This window comes from Heteronotia binoei, chromosome 4, assembly GCF_032191835.1.
Source record: "Heteronotia binoei isolate CCM8104 ecotype False Entrance Well chromosome 4, APGP_CSIRO_Hbin_v1, whole genome shotgun sequence".
Lineage (NCBI taxonomy): Eukaryota > Metazoa > Chordata > Lepidosauria > Squamata > Gekkonidae > Heteronotia > Heteronotia binoei.
In genome coordinates, this window is record NC_083226.1 from 171,008,271 (window position 1) to 171,029,287 (window position 21,017).

Here is a 21,017-nt window from a genome sequence, read left to right on the forward strand (position 1 = left end):
CCCTGTGAGAAGAGCCCTGTAAGGAATTCTAGCAGGACCTCCTTTGCCTATTAGGCCACACACCCCTGATGCAGCCAGTCCTCCTGGAGCTTACAGCAAGCCCTGTGAGAAGAGCCCTGTAAGGAATTCTAGCAGGACCTCCTTTGCATATTAGGCCACACCCCCTGATGTAGCCAATCCTCCTGGTGCTTCCAGTAGGCCCTGTACTATGAACCCTGTAAGCTCCAGGAGGATTGGCTACATCAAGGGGGTGTGGCCTAATATGCAAAGGAATTCTTGTTCCAAAAAAAGTTCTGGTCATAACCATTTGAGAATTCTGTAGCTTTAGAAACCGACAAGATTTCTGGAAAACAAGCCTTTCAAGAGTCAAAGCTTCCATTTCCTAAAAACTCTTGACTGGTTCCAGAAAAGATATTGAGTAGTGCTCATGAGCACCCTGATGGAGATCCCTGTTTTTGGTGATAAGGCAAGCGTCCCTCCTTAGAGACAAATAAGGTTATGAACTGGCAGACATTGTCGCCTTGCTCTTAACCAGGGGCCTTTGCATTCAAAGGCACTAAGCCTCTGAATCCCAGAGCCAGGAGGCAAAATCAGGGGAAGGTCTCCGTTTCTGTGCCCTATTGTTGGCCCTCCAGAGGAACTGGTTGGCCACTGTGAGGCAGGATGCTGGACTAGATGGACCACTGGTCTGATCCAAAAGGGCTCCTCTTATGTTCTTATGAAGGCCGTGGCCTCTGTGCCCTGTTGTTGGCTGCCCAGATGAACTGGCTGGCCATTGTGTGGAACAGGTTGCTGGATTAGATGAACCAATGGTCTAATCCAGCAGGGATGTTCTGATGTTCTTATGGAGGCCTCCATACCCTGTTGTTCACCCTGCAGAGGAACTGGTTGGCCTCTGTGTGAGACAGGAAGCTGGACTAGATGGACTCTCACTGGTCTGATCCAGCAGGGCTCTTTTGATGTGCTTGTGGAGACCTCAGCCTCTATGCCCTGTTGCTGGCCCTCCAGAGGAACTGGTTGGCCATTCTGTGAGATAGGATGTAGGACTAGATGGACCACTGGTCTGATCCAGGAGGGCTCTTCTGATGTTCTTATGAAGGTCTCAGCCTCTATGTCCTGTTGCTGGCCCTCCAGAGGAACTGGTTGGCCATTCTGTGAGATAGGATGTAGGACTAGATGGACCACTGGTCTGATCCAGGAGGGCTCTTCTGATGTTCTAATGAAGGTCTCAGCCTCTATGCCCTATTGTTGGCCCTCTAGAGGAACTGGTTGGCCATTCTGTGAGTTAGGATGTAGGACTAGATGGACCACTGGTCTGATCCAGCAGGGCTCTTCTGACGTTCTAATGAAGGTCTCAGCCTCTATGCCCTATTGTTGGCCCTCTAGAGGAACTGGTTGGCCATTCTGTGAGTTAGGATGTAGGACTAGATGGACCACTGATCTGACCCTGCAGGGCTCTTCTGATGTTCTTATGAAGGCTTTAGCCTCTCTGTCCTGTTGTTGTCACTCCAGAGGAACTGGTTGGCCATTGTGTGAGGCAGGAGGCTGGACCAGATGGACCATTGCTCTGATCCAGTGGCAGCCTTCTTTGGTTCTTAACTACGAATGCTGTGTGCTTCTGTGGGAGCTGAGAGGAGAACCCCGCCGAAAGCAAATTTTCCAGCACCTGTGATTACAAAGAGGCTTTGGTCTGGGCCAAGCACAGACTAGTTACCTATCACATACACAGTATTCGGTCATACAACTGGGCATCGTGACATGGATTAAACCCTGTGGCGGCCCCAAGCAGTTGAAATCTTGTGTGGGGGGGGGCGCCCCTCACAAATTATCTCAGAGTCTGAGCACCCTCCGCACTGCCCACCATCCTTGCTGCAGCCATGTTCTCAAAAGCCCCTTCGACAAAGCAGCGGGGGAGAGGCAGAAAGAGGCAAACTTGGTGACGATGTCAGCAAGTCATGCAAAGAGCAGCTCAGTTGCTGGCTGGAAGGGCTGCAAGCAGGGGGGAAACTGGAATAAGGGGGGGGGAGCCAGCCTGTGGCCCCTAAAGGTGTGGGGGCCTACAGGCCAGTCCCTACTTGGCCTAATTGTTAATCTGGCTCTGACAATGTCCCCCCCCCCCAACAACCCTGTGATGTAAGTTAGACCAAGAGGGGTGCGAACGGTTCAGGGTCACCCAGCCAGCTTCCGTGACTGTGTGGATTTGAACCTGGGTTTTCCAGACGTGAGGCCAGCCCTCACCAAGCTGGGAAGTATTGCTAGCCGGGCAGATCTCCTAGCGCAGGGGTGGCCCAACTTGCTTCATGTAAGAGCCGCATCGAATAAACGTCAGATTTTGAGAGCCACAAGACAGGAACGTCAGATGTTTGAGAGCAGGGAGGGAGGGAGGAGAGATGGAAAGAAAGCAACTTTAACCATAAATGCCTTCTCCAAGCCAGCCAACTAGGCAGTGGGGGCTTCGAGAGCCACACAATATGTGTGAAAGAGCCATATGTGGCTTCCGAGCCACAGTTTGGCCACCCCTGTCCTCGCCGTTGGACGAGAAGCAGCCGGAAGATTGATGAAGGAACTCTGCTGACGCGTCGGTTGTCTCTTCCAGATGCCATGAAGTACACTATTGTGGTCTCCGCCACAGCCTCAGATGCTGCCCCTCTCCAGTACCTGGCTCCTTATTCCGGCTGCTCCATGGGGGAATACTTCCGAGACAACGGCAAACACGCCCTCATTATCTACGATGATTTATCCAAGCAGGTTTGGACTCAAGATTGTGACCTTTTAACCCAGAGGTGTCAAACATGAGGCCCGGGGACCAAATCAGGCCCCAGAGGGCTTCTGTCAGGCCCCAAAGAAGCTGGCTGTCATCTGCTTCCTTCTCCCTATATCTTGCTTCCTTCTGCATAACAGCTTGCTTTGCGAGGCCTGCTCAATCACATAGGAGCTACGGAACAAAGTATCTGTTTTCTCCATTGGCTGAGACTCCTTCCTTAGGGAGGAAAGGCGAAGGGAGAGCTTGCTTTGCTAGGCTCTCTCAATCGCACAGCAGAGCTACTGAGCCAAGCCTCTCTTTCTTCTATTGGCTCGGGCTTCTCCCCCTCCTGGTCCCCTGAGGAAGGAAGGAAAGAGCCAGAGCTTCCTTTGCCCAGTTCCCTGGATCCCTTGAGAGAAATATAAAGAAAGCACCTTTAAGACCAATGAGTGCTAATGTTTTAAGCTTTTTTTATTTTAAGTTTTTCTTCTCAAAGACCTTTAATTGTGTTTGTGTCCTTTATAAAGTGTATATCTCTGCTACCTAATCTTAAATAGAAGTACACATAACCTGGCCAGACAAAGTCTCATTTATGTCAGATCTGGTCCTTGTAACAAATTAGTTCAACGCTCTTGATTTAACCCAAACTACCCCTCTCAAGAATAACTCTTTGGGCTCAGCAAAGCCCCTGTTAACTGACCCATTTATTTTGCCTCCTCAGGCTGTTGCCTACCGCCAGATGTCCTTGCTGCTGCGTCGACCCCCCGGCCGAGAGGCCTACCCCGGTGACGTGTTCTACCTCCACTCCCGTCTTCTGGAGCGTGCAGCCAAAATGAACGATTCCTTTGGTGGCGGCTCTCTGACTGCTCTTCCTGTCATCGAGACTCAAGCTGGTGACGTGTCGGCCTACATTCCGACGAATGTCATTTCTATCACCGATGGGCAGGTAGGATTCAGTGAAGCTGTGGATGGGAAGACAGGCATCTGTGAGTGAAGCAGGGAGGTGGCATCCAGGTGTGTCCCTAAAGAGCGGAACTCTGGAAACAGTTGCCAAGTGTCCTGTTTGAATCATGGTGTTACCGAAAATACCGAGGCTGATAAAAGAGTCAGCGCGGTTGTAGTGGCTAAGCAGCAGGCTCTAATCTGGAGGACCAGGTCTAATTCCCCACTCCTCCTCCACCGGAAGCCTGCTGGGTGACCTTGGGCCAGTCACAGTTCTCTTAGAGCTCTCTCAGCCCCACCTGCCTCACAAGGTGTTTGTTGTGGGGAGGGAAGGCAGTTGTATTTTGGTTCTCATTGAAAATGTGCGCAGGCTTTTTTTTTTTAGCAGGAACACAGTTCTGGCTGGCTTGGCATTGGGGATGTGGCCTAATATGCAAATGAGTTCCTGCTGGGCTTTTTCTATCCAAAAAGCCCGGTGCGTAACTGTTATTGTAAGCTACCTTGAACAATGAGGAAAGGCAAAATCTAAGCCAGGGGTGTCAAAAATGAGGCCCCCGAGCAACTGGCTGTCATCTCCTTCCTTCTCCCTCTCTCTTGCTTCCTTCTGCATCGCAGCTTGCTTTGCAAGGCTTGCTCGATCACACAGGAGCCATAGAGCAAAACCTGTCTTTTCTCCATTGACTGAGGCGTCTCCCTTGGGAAGGAAGGGTGGGGGAGGCAGAGCTTGTTTTTCCAGGCTGTCTCAATCGCACAGCAGGGCTACTGAGCCAAGCCCCTCTTCCTTAAATTTGCTGAGGCTCCTCCTCCACCAGTCCCCTGGGGAGGGAAGGAAAGAGCCAGAGCTTCCTTTGCCCAGTTCCCTGGAGCCCATGGGAGAAATACAAAGAAAGCACCTTTAAGACCAAGGAGTGCTGACGTTTTGAGCATGCTTTAAGTTTTTTAAAAAATATATATATATAATTGTGTTTCTCTGTGTCCTTTATAAAGTTTATATCTCTGCTACCTAATCTTAAATAGGTACGCCCAGCATGGCCCGGGCCAACACGACATGGCTGTGCCCAACAAAGTCTCATTTATGTCAGATCCAGCCCTCATAACCAATGAGTTTGACGCCCCTGCTCTAAGCATTAAAGATAAAAATAGATAAATGATGTGTTCAGGCTGCTTAGTCCTCCGTTCCGCTCCCTCTTCTGCCACGTCTTGTCCTTTCTGCTGTCCATAATCTGAAACGGTACCGTGTGACCCTCACATCAAATCAAAAGGGTTGAGGTGAGCTGGAAATGGAGCCGAGGGGGAGGGCGACAGAAGCCGACACAGCGTAAGTTTGTCACGGCGCCGTGTGTCAGTGTCCTATCACTTTAAGGTGAATTGGAACTGCCAAAAGATTGTGTCATCCTTGAGTACAGGTGCTATATGTCACGGCTGGGGCCCGGTCAGGCAAAGTCCAGGGGCAGTCTGAGGTCTGTAGCCAGTAAGCAGGAGGGTCCGAGGCACCAAATCCGAATCACTGTACAAGTATCGCAGGTCCGAGGTCCAGAAGCCGAGGTCAGGGAGTCCAGAAGTCACAAGCCAAAGTCAGGGAGTCCAGAAACCAAAGTCAAGCCGGAGTGGATGCTAGAACGTCAGGGAGATGACTAGTTGCTTCCACAAAGCCTCCTCCCAAAGCCTACAGCTATATAGCCCTCTGCTGGCTGTTGCCCATTTGGGCTAATTGCTGGCTCAGGGAGGCAGCTAGGATCCTGTTGCAACTCAAGCATCCTTGCTCTTAGAAGGGCCAGAATCCTCTTAAAACTCAGGGCTCAGGGAGCGTCTTGCTTGTGAGCGTGCCGCCCTCCTCCGATCCCTGAGGTCCTGACGGAGGCGGTCACGCACACGCGCCACCCGAGAGGGCGAGGCAGGGGGGCTTGGATCTTCTCCAGCAGGAGGCAGGGGCACTGGTGCAGGTGGCAGGGGCACAGTTTCTTCTGCAGGGCCCCCAGCACCCATGACAGTAAGTGTATGACTATTGGACTGCTTCTTGACACTGATACACGCCTGAACCCGATGCAGTTTGTTGAACCGGCTGTCTGTGAGTGTCTTCCTTAGAACTGCAACTGAGACTGGTCTGACCAGAGTTACCCAGTGGGCGCTTCTGCTACAACTCTGTCGCCGTGTTTGCGAGAGAAAAACTACACAAGGAGTGGATTTGCAGAGCGAAAAGACCCTGCTGGTTCCAGCTGTGCTTCTTGCGATACCAAAGGGGTTATCGGGTTAACAGAGCTTTTCTGTCTCCTCCAGATCTTCTTGGAAACCGAACTGTTCTATAAAGGTATCCGCCCAGCCATCAACGTCGGTCTCTCCGTGTCGCGTGTCGGTTCTGCTGCCCAGACAAGGGCCATGAAACAGGTAGGCAGTAGTCGACAGATCCTCTAAAAATACTATAACCATCCTCTTCGGTTCAATAAGTGCAGGGGCCCCACTTGGCCTGGCCTGACACAGCCCAGCCTGGCCCGACAAGGTCCCCCACTCCTCCGCTTGCACCTGCTGGAATGGCCTTGGGTCAGCCATTACTCTGGCAGAGGTTGTCCTTGAAAGGGCAGCTGCTGGGAGAGCTCTCTCCAGCCCCACCCACCTCACAGGGTGTCTATTGTGGGGGAGGAAGATAAAGGAGATTGTGAGCCGTTCTGACACTCTTCGGAGTGGAGGGTGGGATAGAAATCCAGTATCTTCATCTACCTCACAGGGTGTCTGTTGTGGGGGAGGAAGGGAAAGGAGATTGTGAGCCACTCTGAGACTCTTCGGAGTGGAGGGCGGGATATAAATCCAGTATCTTCATCTACCTCACAGGGTGTCTGTTGTGGGGGAGGAAGGGAAAGGAGATTGTGAGCCGCTCTGAGACTCTTCGGAGTGGAGGGCGGGATATAAATCCAATATCTTCATCTATCTCACAGGGTGTCTGTTGTGGGGGAGGAAGGGAAAGGAGATTGTGAGCCGCTCTGAGACTCTTCGGAGTGGAGGGCGGGATATAAATCCAATATCTTCATCTACCTCACAGGGTGTCTGTTGTGGGGGAGGAAGGGAAAGGAGATTGTGAGCCGCTCTGAGACTCGTCGGAGTGGAGGGCGGGATATAAATCCAATATCTTCATCTACCTCACAGGGTGTCTGTTGTGGGGGAGGAAGGGAAAGGAGATTGTGAGCCGCTCTGAGACTCTTCGGAGTGGAGGGCGGGATATAAATCCAATATCTTCATCTACCTCACAGGGTGTCTGTTGTGGGGGAGGAAGGGAAAGGAGATTGTGAGGAGCTCTGAGACTCTTCGGACTGGAGGGCGGGATATAAATCCAATATCATCTTCTTCTTATGTCAGATCCGGCCCTCATAACAAAGGAGTTCGACACCCCTGGTGTAGACATTTATATCCTGCTCTCCTCTCCCCCGGGAGCCCCAGAGTGGCTTCCGCTGTTCTCTCCTCCTCACTTTTCAGCCTCACGAAGACCACCCTTGGCAGTAGGTTAGGCTAACCAGGTGTGATGTTAAATCTCCTGCCGGTCAGAGCAGGCAACAGTGAGGCTAGTGGTCTTACAATAAGGCAGCTTCCTGTGCCATCCAACTAGGCCATGTGCACTACTCAGGTTTGCTTGACTGGAAGCTGGGAAGTAATTCTCCCCGCCCCCCGGTGCCCTGTCTTGGTGCAGTGGTTAAGTGTGCAGACTCTTATCTGGGAGACCCGGTTTGATTCCCCACTCCTCCACTTGCAGCTGCTGCAATGGCCTTGGGTTAGCCATAGCTCTCGTTGGAGTTGTCCTTGAAAGGGCAGCTTGGTGTAGTGGTTAAGTATGCAGACTCTTATCTGGGAAAACCAGGTTTGATTCTCCACTCCTCCACTTGCACCTGCTGGAACGTCCTTGGGTCAGCCGTAGCTCTCGTACTTGTTGTCCTTGAAAGGGCAGCTGTTGTGAAACCTCTCTCAGCCCCACCCACCTCACAGGGTGTTTGTTGTGGGTGGGGGGAAGGTAAAGGAGACGGTGACCGCTCTGAGATTCAGAATTCAGGGCGGGATAGAGAGCCAGTTTGGTGTAGTGGTTAACTGTGTGGACTCTTATCTGGGAGAACCAGGTTTGATTCCCCCACTTGATAAAGGAGGTTGTAAGGACCCGCTCGGAGTCTCTGATTCAGAGAGAAGGGCGGGGTATAACTCTGTTCCTCTTCTTTTTCTTCAGGTGGCCGGAACCATGAAGCTAGAATTGGCCCAGTACCGAGAAGTGGCCGCTTTTGCGCAGTTCGGCTCCGATCTGGACGCCGCCACTCAGCAGCTGCTCAACCGCGGGGTGCGTCTGACGGAGCTCCTCAAGCAAGGGCAGTACGGTAAGGGATCGGGCTGCCTTAACCCGGAAGGCCACTTGACTCTTTGCAGCTTATACAACCGCGCAAACATTAAAGCATGCATTGCGGATTCCCTAGGTTAGCCTGAACTCATGAAATCTCAGAAGCTAAGCAGCATCAGCCCCGGTTAGTATTTGGTGGGAGGCGGCCACGGAAATCCAGGGTCGCTGTTCAGTGGGGCAGGCAAGGGCAAACCCCTTCTGTCCACCTCATGCCTTGAGAACTCTGGGGTTGCCGTCAGTTGTCTTAGACTTGATGGCTTTTTTTCGCCACCGTATGTCGTGGGTTGTAGTTCTTGGGATGGGTTACCTGCATCTAGCCATGTAATCAGGGCCTTTTTTTGTAGCAGGAGTTCCTTTGCGTATTAGGCCACACACCCCTGATGTAGGCAGTCCTCCAAGAGCTTACAGGGCTCTTAGTACAGGGGCTAGAAGGGGCGGAATTCTAGCAGAAGCTCCTTTGCATATTAGACCACACCCCTCTCATGTAGCCAGTCCTCCAAGAGCTTACAGGGCTCTTAGTACAGGGGCTAGGAGGGGCAGAATTCTAGCAGAAGCTCCTTTGCATATTAGACCACACCCCTCTCACATAGCCAATCCTCCAAGAGCTTCCAGGGCTCTTAGTACAGGGCCTACTGGAAGCTCCAGGAGGAATGGCTACATCAGGGTGTGTGTGGCCTAATAGGCAAAGGAGTTCCTGCTACAGAAAAGAGCCCTGCATGTAATTATAACTTGTCGACTGCTGCTTAAAGTTTGAAGATGAGAGAAAATGTGTTAAAACATGTATGCCCCTCTCCCCAAGCAGCTCTTCAGAGTTCCTGATCCCTGTCGTGAAGGCCCATCCCAGTATCCTCTTCTCTGTTTTGCGGTTTCGTGATGGTTAAGTTTAGTGACCTGCTGATTCTAAACAAAGCTTATCTCAGATTTGTAAGCAGCTCGGAGATTCAAAGTGAAGGGCAAGTTTTAAATCCAGTGTCGTCATCTTAGAATCATAAGAGTTGGAAGGGACCTCCAGAGTCATCTAGTCCAACCCGCTGCACAATGCAGGAGACTCACAAACACCTCCCCCTAAGTTCACAGGATCAGCATTGCTGTCAGATGGCCATCTAGCCTCTGTTCAGAAACCTCCAGGGAAGGAGAGCCCACCACCTCTCGAAGAAGCCTTTTCCACCAAGGAACCGCTCTAACGGTCAGGAAGTTCTTCCTAATGTTGATCCGGAAACTCTTCTGATTTGATTTCAACCCGTTGGTTCTGGTCCTGCCTTCCGGGGCCACAGAAAACGATTCTTGTTGGGAAAGCCTAGTTGCACCTCATTAGACCAAATAGTATATCTCCCCATCTTACGGTCCTGATCTGTATTAGGCCTGCGTATCGCTGGGATGGATTTCCCTGTGTGCAACTAAACCTGGGAACCTGGAGAAAACACTAATTAGGCCCTTTTTCCTTTTCAGTTGTTGGAGGCAGGGCTTTTGTGGCAGGAACTCCTTTGCATGTTAGGCCACACACACACCCCTGATGTAGCCAATCCCCCTGCACATATGAACATATGAAGCTGCCTTCTACTGAATCAGACCCCCGTCCATCAAAGTCAGCATTGTCTACTCAGACTGGCAGCGGCTCTCCAGGGTCTCAAGCTGAGGTTTTTCATGCCTATTTGCCTGGATCCTTTTTAGTTGGAGATGGCAGGGATTGAACCTGGAACCTTCTGTTTTCCAAGCAGATACTCTACTACTGAACCACCGTCCCTCCCTGTACCAAGAGCCCTGTAAGTCCAGGAGGATTGGCTACATCAGGGGTGTGTGGCCTAATATGCAAAGGAGGTCCTGCTAGAATTCCTTACAGGGCTCTTCTCACAGGGCCTGCTGTAAGCTCCAGGAGGATTGGCTGCATCAGGGGGGTGTGGCCTAATAGGCAAAGGAGGTCCTGCTAGAATTCCTTACAGGGCTCTTCTCACAGGGCCTGCTGTAAGCTCCAGGAGGACTGGCTACATCAGGGGTGTGTGGCCTAATAGGCAAAGGAGGTCCTGCTAGAATTCCTTACAGGGCTCTTCGTACAGGGCCTGCTGTAAGCTCCAGGAGGACTGGCTACATCAGGGGTGTATGGCCTAATAGGCAAAGGAGGTCCTGCTAGAATTCCTTACAGGGCTCTTCTCACAGGGCCTGCTATAAGCTCCAGGAGGATTGGCTGCATCAGGGGGGTGTGGCCTAATAGGCAAAGGAGGTCCTGCTAGAATTCCTTACAGGGCTGTTCTCACAGGGCCTGCTGTAAGCTCCAGGAGGATTGGCTGCATCAGGGGGGTGTGGCCTAATAGGCAAAGGAGGTCCTGCTAGAATTCCTTACAGGGCTCTTCTCACAGGGCCTGCTGTAAGCTCCAGGGGGATTGGCTACATCAGGAGGGTGTGGCCTAATAGGCAAAGGAGGTCCTGCTAGAATTCCTTACAGGGCTCTTCTCACAGGGCCTGCTGTAAGCTCCAGGAGGACTGGCTACATCAGGGGTGTGTGGCCTAATAGGCAAAGGAGGTCCTGCTAGAATTCCTTACAGGGCTCTTCGTACAGGGCCTGCTGTAAGCTCCAGGAGGACTGGCTACATCAGGGGTGTATGGCCTAATAGGCAAAGGAGGTCCTGCTAGAATTCCTTACAGGGCTCTTCTCACAGGGCCTGCTGTAAGCTCCAGGAGGACTGGCTACATCAGGGGTGTATGGCCTAATAGGCAAAGGAGGTCCTGCTAGAATTCCTTACAGGGCTCTTCTCACAGGGCCTGCTGTAAGCTCCAGGAGGATTGGCTGCATCAGGGGGGTGTGGCCTAATAGGCAAAGGAGGTCCTGCTAGAATTCCTTACAGGGCTCTTCTCACAGGGCCTGCTGTAAGCTCCAGGGGGATTGGCTACATCAGGAGGGTGTGGCCTAATAGGCAAAGGAGGTCCTGCTAGAATTCCTTACAGGGCTCTTCTCACAGGGCCTGCTGTAATCTCCAGGAGGACTGGCTACATCAGGGGTGTGTGGCCTAATAGGCAAAGGAGGTCCTGCTAGAATTCCTTACAGGGCTCTTCGTACAGGGCCTGCTGTAAGCTCCAGGAGGATTGGCTACATCAGGGGTGTGTGGCCTAACAGGCAAAGGAGGTCCTGCTAGAATTCCTTACAGGGCTCTTCTCACAGGGCCTGCTGTAAGCTCCAGGAGGACTGGCTACATCAGGGGTGTGTGGCCTAACAGGCAAAGGAGGTCCTGCTAGAATTCCTTACAGGGCTCTTCTCACAGGGCCTGCTGTAAGCTCCAGGAGGATTGGCTACATCAGGGGTGTGTGGCCTAATATGCAAAGGAGGTCCTGCTAGAATTCCTTACAGGGCTCTTCTCACAGGGCCTACTGTAAGCTCCAGGAGGATTGGCTACATCAGGGGTGTGTGACCTAATATGCAAAGGAAGTCCTGCTAGAATTCCTTACAGGGCTCTTCTCACAGGGCCTGCTGTAAGCTCCAGGAGGATTGGCTACATCAGGAGTGTGTGGCCTAATATGCAAAGGAGGTCCTGCTAGAATTCCTTACAGGGCTCTTCGTACAGGGCCTACTGGAAGCTCCAGGAGGATTGGCTACATCAGGGGTGTGTGACCTAATATGCAAAGGAGGTCCTGCTAGAATTCCTTACAGGGCTCTTCGTACAGGGCCTACTGGAAGCTCCAGGAGGATTGGCTACATCAGGGATGTGTGCCCTAATATGCAAAGGAAGTCCTGCTAGAATTCCTTACAGGGCTCTTCTCACAGGGCCTGCTGTAAGCTCCAGGAGGATTGGCTACATCAGGGGGTGTGGCCTAACAGGCAAAGGAGGTCCTGCTAGAATTCCTTACAGGGCTCTTCTCACAGGGCCTGCTGTAATCTCCAGGAGGATTGGCTACATCAGGGGTGTGTGGCCTAACAGGCAAAGGAGGTCCTGCTAGAATTCCTTACAGGGCTCTTCTCACAGGGCCCGCTGTAAGCTCCAGGAGGATTGGCTACATCAGGGGGTGTGGCCTAATATGCAAAGGAGGTCCTGCTAGAATTCCTTACAGGGCTCTTCTCACAGGGCCTGCTGTAAGCTCCAGGAGGATTGGCTACATCAGGGGTGTGTGGCCTAACAGGCAAAGGAGGTCCTGCTAGAATTCCTTACAGGGCTCTTCTCAGAGGGCCCGCTGTAAGCTCCAGGAGGATTGGCTACATCAGGGGGTGTGGCCTAATATGCAAAGGAGGTCCTGCTAGAATTCCTTACAGGGCTCTTCTCACAGGGCCTGCTGTGAGCTCCAGGAGGGCTGGCTACATCAGGGGTGTGTGACCTAATATGCAAAGGAGGTCCTGCTAGAATTCCTTACAGGGCTCTTCGTACAGGGCCTACTGGAAGCTCCAGGAGGATTGGCTACATCAGGGGTGTGTGACCTAATATGCAAAGGAAGTCCTGCTAGAATTCCTTACAGGGCTCTTCTCACAGGGCCTGCTGTAAGCTCCAGGAGGATTGGCTACATCAGGGGGTGTGGCCTAACAGGCAAAGGAGGTCCTGCTAGAATTCCTTACAGGGCTCTTCTCACAGGGCCTGCTGTAATCTCCAGGAGGATTGGCTACATCAGGGGTGTGTGGCCTAACAGGCAAAGGAGGTCCTGCTAGAATTCCTTACAGGGCTCTTCTCACAGGGCCCGCTGTAAGCTCCAGGAGGATTGGCTACATCAGGGGGTGTGGCCTAATATGCAAAGGAGGTCCTGCTAGAATTCCTTACAGGGCTCTTCTCACAGGGCCTGCTGTAAGCTCCAGGAGGATTGGCTACATCAGGGGGTGTGGCCTAATATGCAAAGGAGGTCCTGCTAGAATTCCTTACAGGGCTCTTCTCACAGGGCCTGCTGTAAGCTCCAGGAGGATTGGCTACATCAGGGGTGTGTGGCCTAACAGGCAAAGGAGGTCCTGCTAGAATTCCTTCCAGGGCTCTTCTCACAGGGCCCGCTGTAAGCTCCAGGAGGATTGGCTACATCAGGGGGTGTGGCCTAATATGCAAAGGAGGTCCTGCTAGAATTCCTTACAGGGCTCTTCTCACAGGGCCTGCTGTAAGCTCCAGGAGGATTGGCTACATCAGGGGTGTGTGGCCTAACAGGCAAAGGAGGTCCTGCTAGAATTCCTTACAGGGCTCTTCTCACAGGGCCCGCTGTAAGCTCCAGGAGGATTGGCTACATCAGGGGGTGTGGCCTAATATGCAAAGGAGGTCCTGCTAGAATTCCTTACAGGGCTCTTCTCACAGGGCCTACTGTGAGCTCCAGGAGGATTGGCTACATCAGGGGGTGTGGCCTAATAGGCAAAGGAGGTCCTGCTAGAATTCCTTACAGGGCTCTTCTCACAGGGCCTGCTGTAAGCTCCAGGAGGATTGGCTACATCAGGGGGGTGTGGCCTAATAGGCAAAGGAGGTCCTGCTAGAATTCCTTACAGGGCTCTTCTCACAGGGCCTTCTGTAAGCTCTTGGAGGATTGGCTACATCAGGGGGTGTGGCCTAATAGGCAAAGGAGGTCCTGCTAGAATTCCTTTCAGGGCTCTTCTCACAGGGCCTGCTGTGAGCTCCAGGAGGATTGGCTACATCAGGGGTGTGTGGCCTAACAGGCAAAGGAGGTCCTGCTAGAATTCCTTACAGGGCTCTTCTCACAGGGCCCGCTGTAAGCTCCAGGAGGATTGGCTACATCAGGGGGTGTGGCCTAATATGCAAAGGAGGTCCTGCTAGAATTCCTTACAGGGCTCTTCTCACAGGGCCTACTGTGAGCTCCAGGAGGATTGGCTACATCAGGGGGTGTGGCCTAATAGGCAAAGGAGGTCCTGCTAGAATTCCTTACAGGGCTCTTCTCACAGGGCCCGCTGTAAGCTCCAGGAGGATTGGCTACATCAGGGGGGTGTGGCCTAATAGGCAAAGGAGGTCCTGCTAGAATTCCTTACAGGGCTCTTCTCACAGGGCCTGCTGTAAGCTCCAGGAGGATTGGCTACATCAGGGGGTGTGGCCTAATAGGCAAAGGAGGTCCTGCTAGAATTCCTTACAGGGCTCTTCTCACAGGGCCTTCTGTAAGCTCTTGGAGGATTGGCTACATCAGGGGGTGTGGCCTAATAGGCAAAGGAGGTCCTGCTAGAATTCCTCACAGGGCTCTTCTCACAGGGCCTGCTGTGAGCTCCAGGAGGGCTGGCTACATCAGGGGGTGTGGCCTAATAGGCAAAGGAGGTCCTGCTAGAATTCCTTACAGGGCTCTTCTCACAGGGCCTACTGGAAGCTCCAGGAGGACTGGCTACATCAGGGGGGTGTGGCCTAATAGGCAAAGGAGGTCCTGCTAGAATTCCTTACAGGGCTCTTCTCACAGGGCCTACTGGAAGCTCCAGGGGACTGGCTACATCAGGGGTGTGTGGCCTAATACGCAAAGGAGCACCTGCAACAGAAAAAAGCCCTGGTTGCAGGACTCAGTTCTGAGAAGCACCTTGCTGCTGTAGCTTGGGCCTCTGAGATAAGGAGAAGGCGGGGTGGTCCCTGCAAGGGTTGGAGCGAGGGAAAGAGATGAGAGACAATCTGCAGTTTCCTTGGAAGCTTTTGGCTAACTCTTCGCGTAGAGTTGCAGTTCATCTATAACTCGGTCGCAGCTTTGCCGTCTCTTCAATGCCCGAGTTGTTTCACTTAGCGGCTTTCTCTCCCCAGTTCCCATGGCTATTGAGGAACAAGTCGCCGTCATTTACGCTGGAGTGAGAGGTCACCTGGACAAGCTGGAGCCCAGCAAGATCACCAAGTTTGAGAGCGCTTTCCTCGCCCACATTCTGAGCCAACATCAGGCCCTCCTCTCCACGATCAGGTATCGATGTCGTTTTGCGCCGGGCGTGAACCTCCAGGACCAGAGGCAGTAGGCGTCCTCATATGAACACATGAAGCTGCCTTCTACTGAAACAGACCCTCCTGGGTCCATCAAACTCAGTATTGTCTACTCAGACTGGCAGCGGCTCTCCAGGGTCTCAAGCTGAGGTTTTTCACACCTATTTGTCTGGACCCTTTCTAGTTGGAGATGCCGGGGAGAACCTAGGACCTTCTGCTTACCAAGCAGATGCTCTACCACTGAGCCACCGTCCCTGCCCTTAGACATATGAACATATGAAGCTGCCTTCTACTGAATCAGACCCTCCTGGGTCCATCAAAGTCAGTATTGTCTACTCAGACTGGTAGCGGCTCTCCAGGGTCTCAAACTGAGGTTTTTCATACCTATTTGCCTGGACCCTTTTTAGTTGGGGATGCCGGGGATTGAGCCTGGGACCTTCTGCTTACCAAGCAGATGCTCTACCACTGAGCCACCATCCCTCCCCAATCAGATCGGTGTCTGGGGACCACAGGCAGAATGATGCTGTTGTGCTCATTCTCCATGTGGGCTTCACTGTCGCAGGAAGCGGTGGCGGCTGCAAGCATAGACCCATTTTCAAGAGGGGACGGGATAAAATGTATGGAGCAGAGGTCCATCTGGCTATTAGCCACAAAGTGTAGGTGGAACACTGTCTGGGGTAGTGATACTCTGTATTCTTGGTGCTTAGGGGGGGCAACAGTGGGAGGGCTTCTAGTTTCCTGGCCGCACTGGTGGACCTCCTGATGGCACCTCTTCTTTTATTTTTGCCACTGTGTGACAGAGTGTAGGATTGGATGGGCTATTGACCTGACCCAACGTGGCTTCTATTATCTTCTTGAGTAGAGGTCCACCAGTGGCTGCTAGCCACAAGGTATAGATGGAACATTCTGTCTGGATCAGGGATGCTCTGTATTCTTGGTGCTTGAGGGGCAACAGTGGGAGGTCTTCTGGAGTTCTGGCCCTACTGGTGGACATCCTGACGGCACCTGGGTTTGGGCCACTATGTGCCACAGAGTGTTGGACTGGATGACCCACTGGTCCGATCCAACTTTTTGTGTTCTTAAGAGCAGAGGTCCATGACTGGCTATTAGCCTCAAGTTATAGATGGAACACTGTGTCTGGGGCAGTGATGCTCTGTATCCTCAGTGCTTGACGGGCACCAGTGGGAGGACTTCTGGAGGTCTGGCCCTGCTGGTGAACCTCCTGACGGCACCTGGGGTTTTGGCCACTGAGACAGAGGGTTAGACCTAATGGGCCATTGGGCAGATCCAGTATGGCTTCTGTTATGTTCTTCCCAAAGGCCACTGTGTGAACAGAATGCTGGGCTTTATGGGGCCTTGTTTTGATCCAGGAGGGCTCTTTGGTCTTATCCAGCGGGGGGTCCCCAACCTTTTTGAACCTGTGGGCACCTTTGAATTCTGACACGGGGTGTTGGGTGCAGCCACAAAATGGCGGCCACCCAGAACAGAGCTAACTACAAACTGTCAAAGAGTGAAGATACACATAACTGGAGACCAAGTCCTATGAAGAAAGGTTGAAGGAGCTGGGCTTGTTTAGCCTGGAGAGGAGGCGGCTGAGAGGTGATAGGATCACCATCTTCAAGTCCTTGAAGGGCTGTCCTATATAGGATGGGGTGGAATTGTTTTCTGTGATCCCAGAAGTTAGGACCAGAACCAATGGGTTGAAATTAAATCAAAAGAGTTTCTGGCTGAACATTAGGAAGAGAGCCAGTTTGGTGTAGCGGTTAAGTGTGCGGACTCTTATCTGGGAGAACCGGGTTTGATTCCCCACACCTCCACTTGCACCTGCTGGAATGGCCTTGTGTTAGCCAGAGCTCTCACAGGAGTTGTCCTTGAAAGAACAGCTGCTGTGAGAGCCCTCTCAGCCCCACTGACCTCACAGAGCGTCTGTTGTGGGGGAAGGAGATAAAGGAGATTGTAAGCCGCTCTGATTCAGAAAGAAGGGTAGGGTATAAATCTGCAATTCTTCTTCTTCCTGACAGAGCGGTTCCTCAGTGGAACAGGCTTCCTCGGGAGGTGGTGGGCTCTCCTTCCCCGGAGGTTTTTCAGCAGAGGCTAGATGGCCATCTGACAGCAATGCGGATCCTGTGAACTTAGGGGGAGGTATTTGTGAAGTTCCTGCATTGTGCAGGGCATTGGACTAGATGACCCTGGAGGTCCCTTCCAACTATGATTCTAACTTAATAGTAAGAACATAAGAGAAGCCATGCTGGATCAGGCCAATGGCCCATCCAGTCCAACACTCTGTGTCACACAGTTGCCAATATATATGTTTGTGTGTGTGTGTGTGTATACACACACACACACTGTGGCTAATAGCCACTGATGAACCTCTGCTCCATATGTTTTTCCAATCCCCTCTTTAAGAGATCCTCAAGACGCAAGCAGGGGAGGGACGATGGCTCAGTGGTAGAGCATCTGCTTGGGAAGCAGAAGGTCCCAGGTTCAATCCCCAGCATCTCCAAAAAGGGTCCAGGCAAATAGGTGTGAAAAACCTCAGCTTGAGACCCTGGAGAGCCGCTGCCAGTCTGAGAAGACAATACTGACTTTGATGGACTAAGGATCTGATTCAGTATAAGGCAGCTTCATATGTATGTTCATATGAGCTCTGTTCAACAGGATGCCGTTTCATCTGCCCAGCCAATCAGAAGCCCTACTGGGCAAAAGCCCCACCTGCCCCCCATTCACTTGGTGGGTGCCACGGAGAGCCAGTTTGGTGTAGTGGTTAAGTGTGCGGACTCTTATCTGGGAGAACCGGGTTTGATTCCCCGCTCCTCCACTTGCACCTGCTGGAATGGCCATGGGTCAGCCATAGCTCTGGCAGAGGTTGTCCTTGAAAGGGCAGCTGCTGTGAGAGCCCTCTCAGCCCCACCCACCTCACAGGGTGTCTGTTGTGGGGGAGGAAGGTAAAGGAGATTGTGAGCCGCTCTGAGACTCTTCGGAGTGGAGGGCGGGATATAAATCCAATATCTTCTTCTAATCACTGGCACCATGTTGAAGACCCCAGCTTAGACTTAAGGTTGGAAAGGGACCCCCAAATTGGCTATGAACCAGAAGCCCTGAGAATAGCTGTGGTCTAGTTTTCTATGTGTGGGCCTCACCATACTTCTCAGAGCTTTATTTTTAAAGGGCTCTTTGTACAGGGTCTACCGTAAGCTCCAGGAGGACTGGCTACATCAGGGGTGTGTGGCCTAATAGGCAAAGGAGGCCTGCTAGAATTCCTTACAGGGCTCTTCTCACAGGACCTGCTGTAAGCTCCAGGGGGATTGGCTACATCAGGGGTGTGTGGCCTAATATGCAAAGGAGGTCCTGCTAGAATTCCTTACAGGGCTCTTCTCACAGGACCTGCTGTAAGCTCCAGGAGGATTGGCTACATCAGGGGGGTGTGGCCTAATAGGCAAAGGAGGCCTGCTAGAATTCCTTACAGGGCTCTTCTCACAGGACCTGCTGTAAGCTCCAGGAGGACTGGCTACATCAGGGGGGTGTGGCCTAATATGCAAAGGAGGTCCTGCTAGAATTCCTTACAGGGCTCTTCTCACAGGACCTGCTGTAAGCTCCAGGAGGATTGGCTACATCAGGGGTGTGTGGCCTTATATGCAAAGGAGGTCCTGCTAGAATTCCTTACAGGGCTCTTCTCACAGGGCCTACTGTAAGCTCCAGGAGGATTGGCTACATCAGGGGTGTGTGGCCTAATAGGCAAAGGAGGCCTGCTAGAATTCCTTACAGGGCTCTTCTCACAGGACCTGCTGTAAGCTCCAGGAGGACTGGCTACATCAGGGGGGTGTGGCCTAATATGCAAAGGAGGTCCTGCTAGAATTCCTTACAGGACTCTTCTCACAGGGCCTGCTATAAGCTCCAGGAGGATTGGCTACATCAGGGGTGTGTGGCCTAACAGGCAAAGGAGGTCCTGCTAGAATTCCTTACAGGGCTCTTCTCACAGGGCCTACTGGAAGCTCCAGGAGGATTGGCTACATCAGGGGTGTGTGGCCTAATAGGCAAAGGAGGTCCTGCTAGAATTCCTTACAGGGCTCTTCTCACAGGACCTGCTGTAAGCTCCAGGAGGACTGGCTACATCAGGGGGGTGTGGCCTAATATGCAAAGGAGGTCCTGCTAGAATTCCTTACAGGACTCTTCTCACAGGGCCTGCTATAAGCTCCAGGAGGATTGGCTACATCAGGGGTGTGTGGCCTAACAGGCAAAGGAGGTCCTGCTAGAATTCCTTACAGGGCTCTTCTCACAGGGCCTACTGGAAGCTCCAGGAGGATTGGCTACATCAAGGGTGTGTGGCTTAATAGGCAAAGGAGGTCCTGCTAGAATTCCTTACAGGGCTCTTCTCACAGGGCCTACTGTAAGCTCCAGGAGGATTGGCTACATCAAGGGTGTGTGGCTTAATAGGCAAAGGAGGTCCTGCTAGAATTCCTTACAGGCTCTTCTCACAGGGCCTGCTGTAAGCTCCAGGAGGATTGGCTACATCAGGGGTGTGTGGCCTAATAGGCAAAGGAGGTCCTGCTAGAATTCCTTACAGGGCTCTTCTCACAGGGCCTGCTGTAAGCTCCAGGAGGATTGGCTACATCAGGGGTGTGTGGCCTAATACGCAAAGGAGTTCCTGCTACAAAAAAGGCCCTGATTAATTCATAGGGTCACCATAGGTTAGAAGCCTCTTTATGGCACTTAACACACTCACATCAGCAGCTATACTGGAATGTGCTGGCATAGAGACAGAGCAGTCCTCGAAACAGGAAAGAGAAGCACTTGTAAAAGGGGACCGCCAAACCCTCTCTCTGCCCAACTGCCGCCAACTGGCTTTAACTGATTCTTCTCAGCCTGAGAACGTTCGAATTTCTACCAATCCACGGGGGTTTTTTGTAGCAAGAACTCCTTTGCATATTAGGCCACACACCCCTGATGTAGCCAATCCTCCAAGAGCTTACAGGGCTTGTCGTACAGGCCCCTACCGTAAGCTCCATGAGGATTGGCTACATCAGGGGTGTGTGGCCTAATATGCAAAGGAGTTCCTGCTACAAAAAAAAGCCCTTGTACTTCTACAAACAAACGTTGGAGCAATGATAGATCTTCATATAAAAACCCCATGTGAAGCTTTTCTAGGCTTCAGAACTGGATTTCACTGATAGCATCTGGCCTTGTAGGTTTGAGCTAAAAAATAAAGGCTGTTTTCGCACTGACCTTCTAGTGGCGCGACCACCCTCTTCACACCGGAGGATCTGCCCGGATTTCGCACAAGAAGCGCCGGCGCACCCAAAAGAGCCGGCTACTTCCGTCGCGAAACCCGCTCAAACGTTTTCCTGCTTCTTGGCGGTTTCCGTTTGAGCGGGTTTCGCGACGGAAGTAGCCGGCTCTTTTGGGTGCGCTGGCGCTTCTTGTGCGAAATCCGGGCAGATCCTCCGGTGTGAAGAGGGTGGTCGCGCCAGTAAAAGGTCAGTGCGAAAACGCTCAAAGTGTTTCTTTAGGCGGGTGCGAGATGAAGTGAAAAGCTTCTGCCATCAGATTTATTTCTGGTTTTAGATGGATGGGTCAGGGAGTGCGGGAGGTGAGAAGGCCGTAGTGAATCGCCTACCTTTTGCTGGGAGCGAATTGAGATTCGTTTGTGGTTTCGCCCTAACAGAACCGATGGGAAGATCTCTGAACAAACAGAAGCCAAGCTGAAGGAGATCGTGTTGAGCTTCCTGTCTACCTTCGAAGGATAAAACTCTTCACCAGGCCGTCTTCGTCCGTGACTGCTGATAGCCCTCTGGTCCCATTCTTCCCCCAGAGACTTAAAAAAAAAAAATGTGTGAGTTGACTGTACAGATCTTGAAAATTAAAGTTCTACATACAGAAATCTTTGTGATTGTGGTCTTCACTTTAGTTGTGGGCTCGTGTGTGCCTCTTCCTCATTCTCATTGCTTGCATGTCCCCGTTGCTTTGACTTCTTTCTTTCCCACGTGTTGTGTTCCCTCTAATAGTCAGTTGTATCATAATGCCCCTGTATAAATCGATGGTGCGGCCTCATTTGGAATACTGTGTACAATTCTGGTCACCGCACCTCAAAAAAGGATATTATAGCATTGGAAAAAGTCCAGAAAAAGGCAAC

General features: G+C 52.1%; 1 protein-coding gene across 1 annotated transcript in view; it reads left to right on the forward strand.

Annotated features, from left to right (window-relative positions):
* Positions 1–20,765, forward strand: part of ATP5F1A (ATP synthase F1 subunit alpha) — a 49,029-nt gene extending 28,264 nt beyond the window's left edge. The window contains exons 7-12 of the mRNA XM_060236216.1: positions 2,597–2,748; positions 3,465–3,689; positions 5,963–6,070; positions 7,887–8,031; positions 14,720–14,870; positions 20,550–20,765. Of these exons, the coding sequence (XP_060092199.1) occupies positions 2,597–2,748; positions 3,465–3,689; positions 5,963–6,070; positions 7,887–8,031; positions 14,720–14,870; positions 20,550–20,631 (863 nt within the window). The 3' untranslated portion in view covers positions 20,632–20,765. The remainder of the gene's footprint in view (positions 1–2,596; positions 2,749–3,464; positions 3,690–5,962; positions 6,071–7,886; positions 8,032–14,719; positions 14,871–20,549) is intronic.
* Positions 20,766–21,017: the final 252 nt, after the last annotated feature.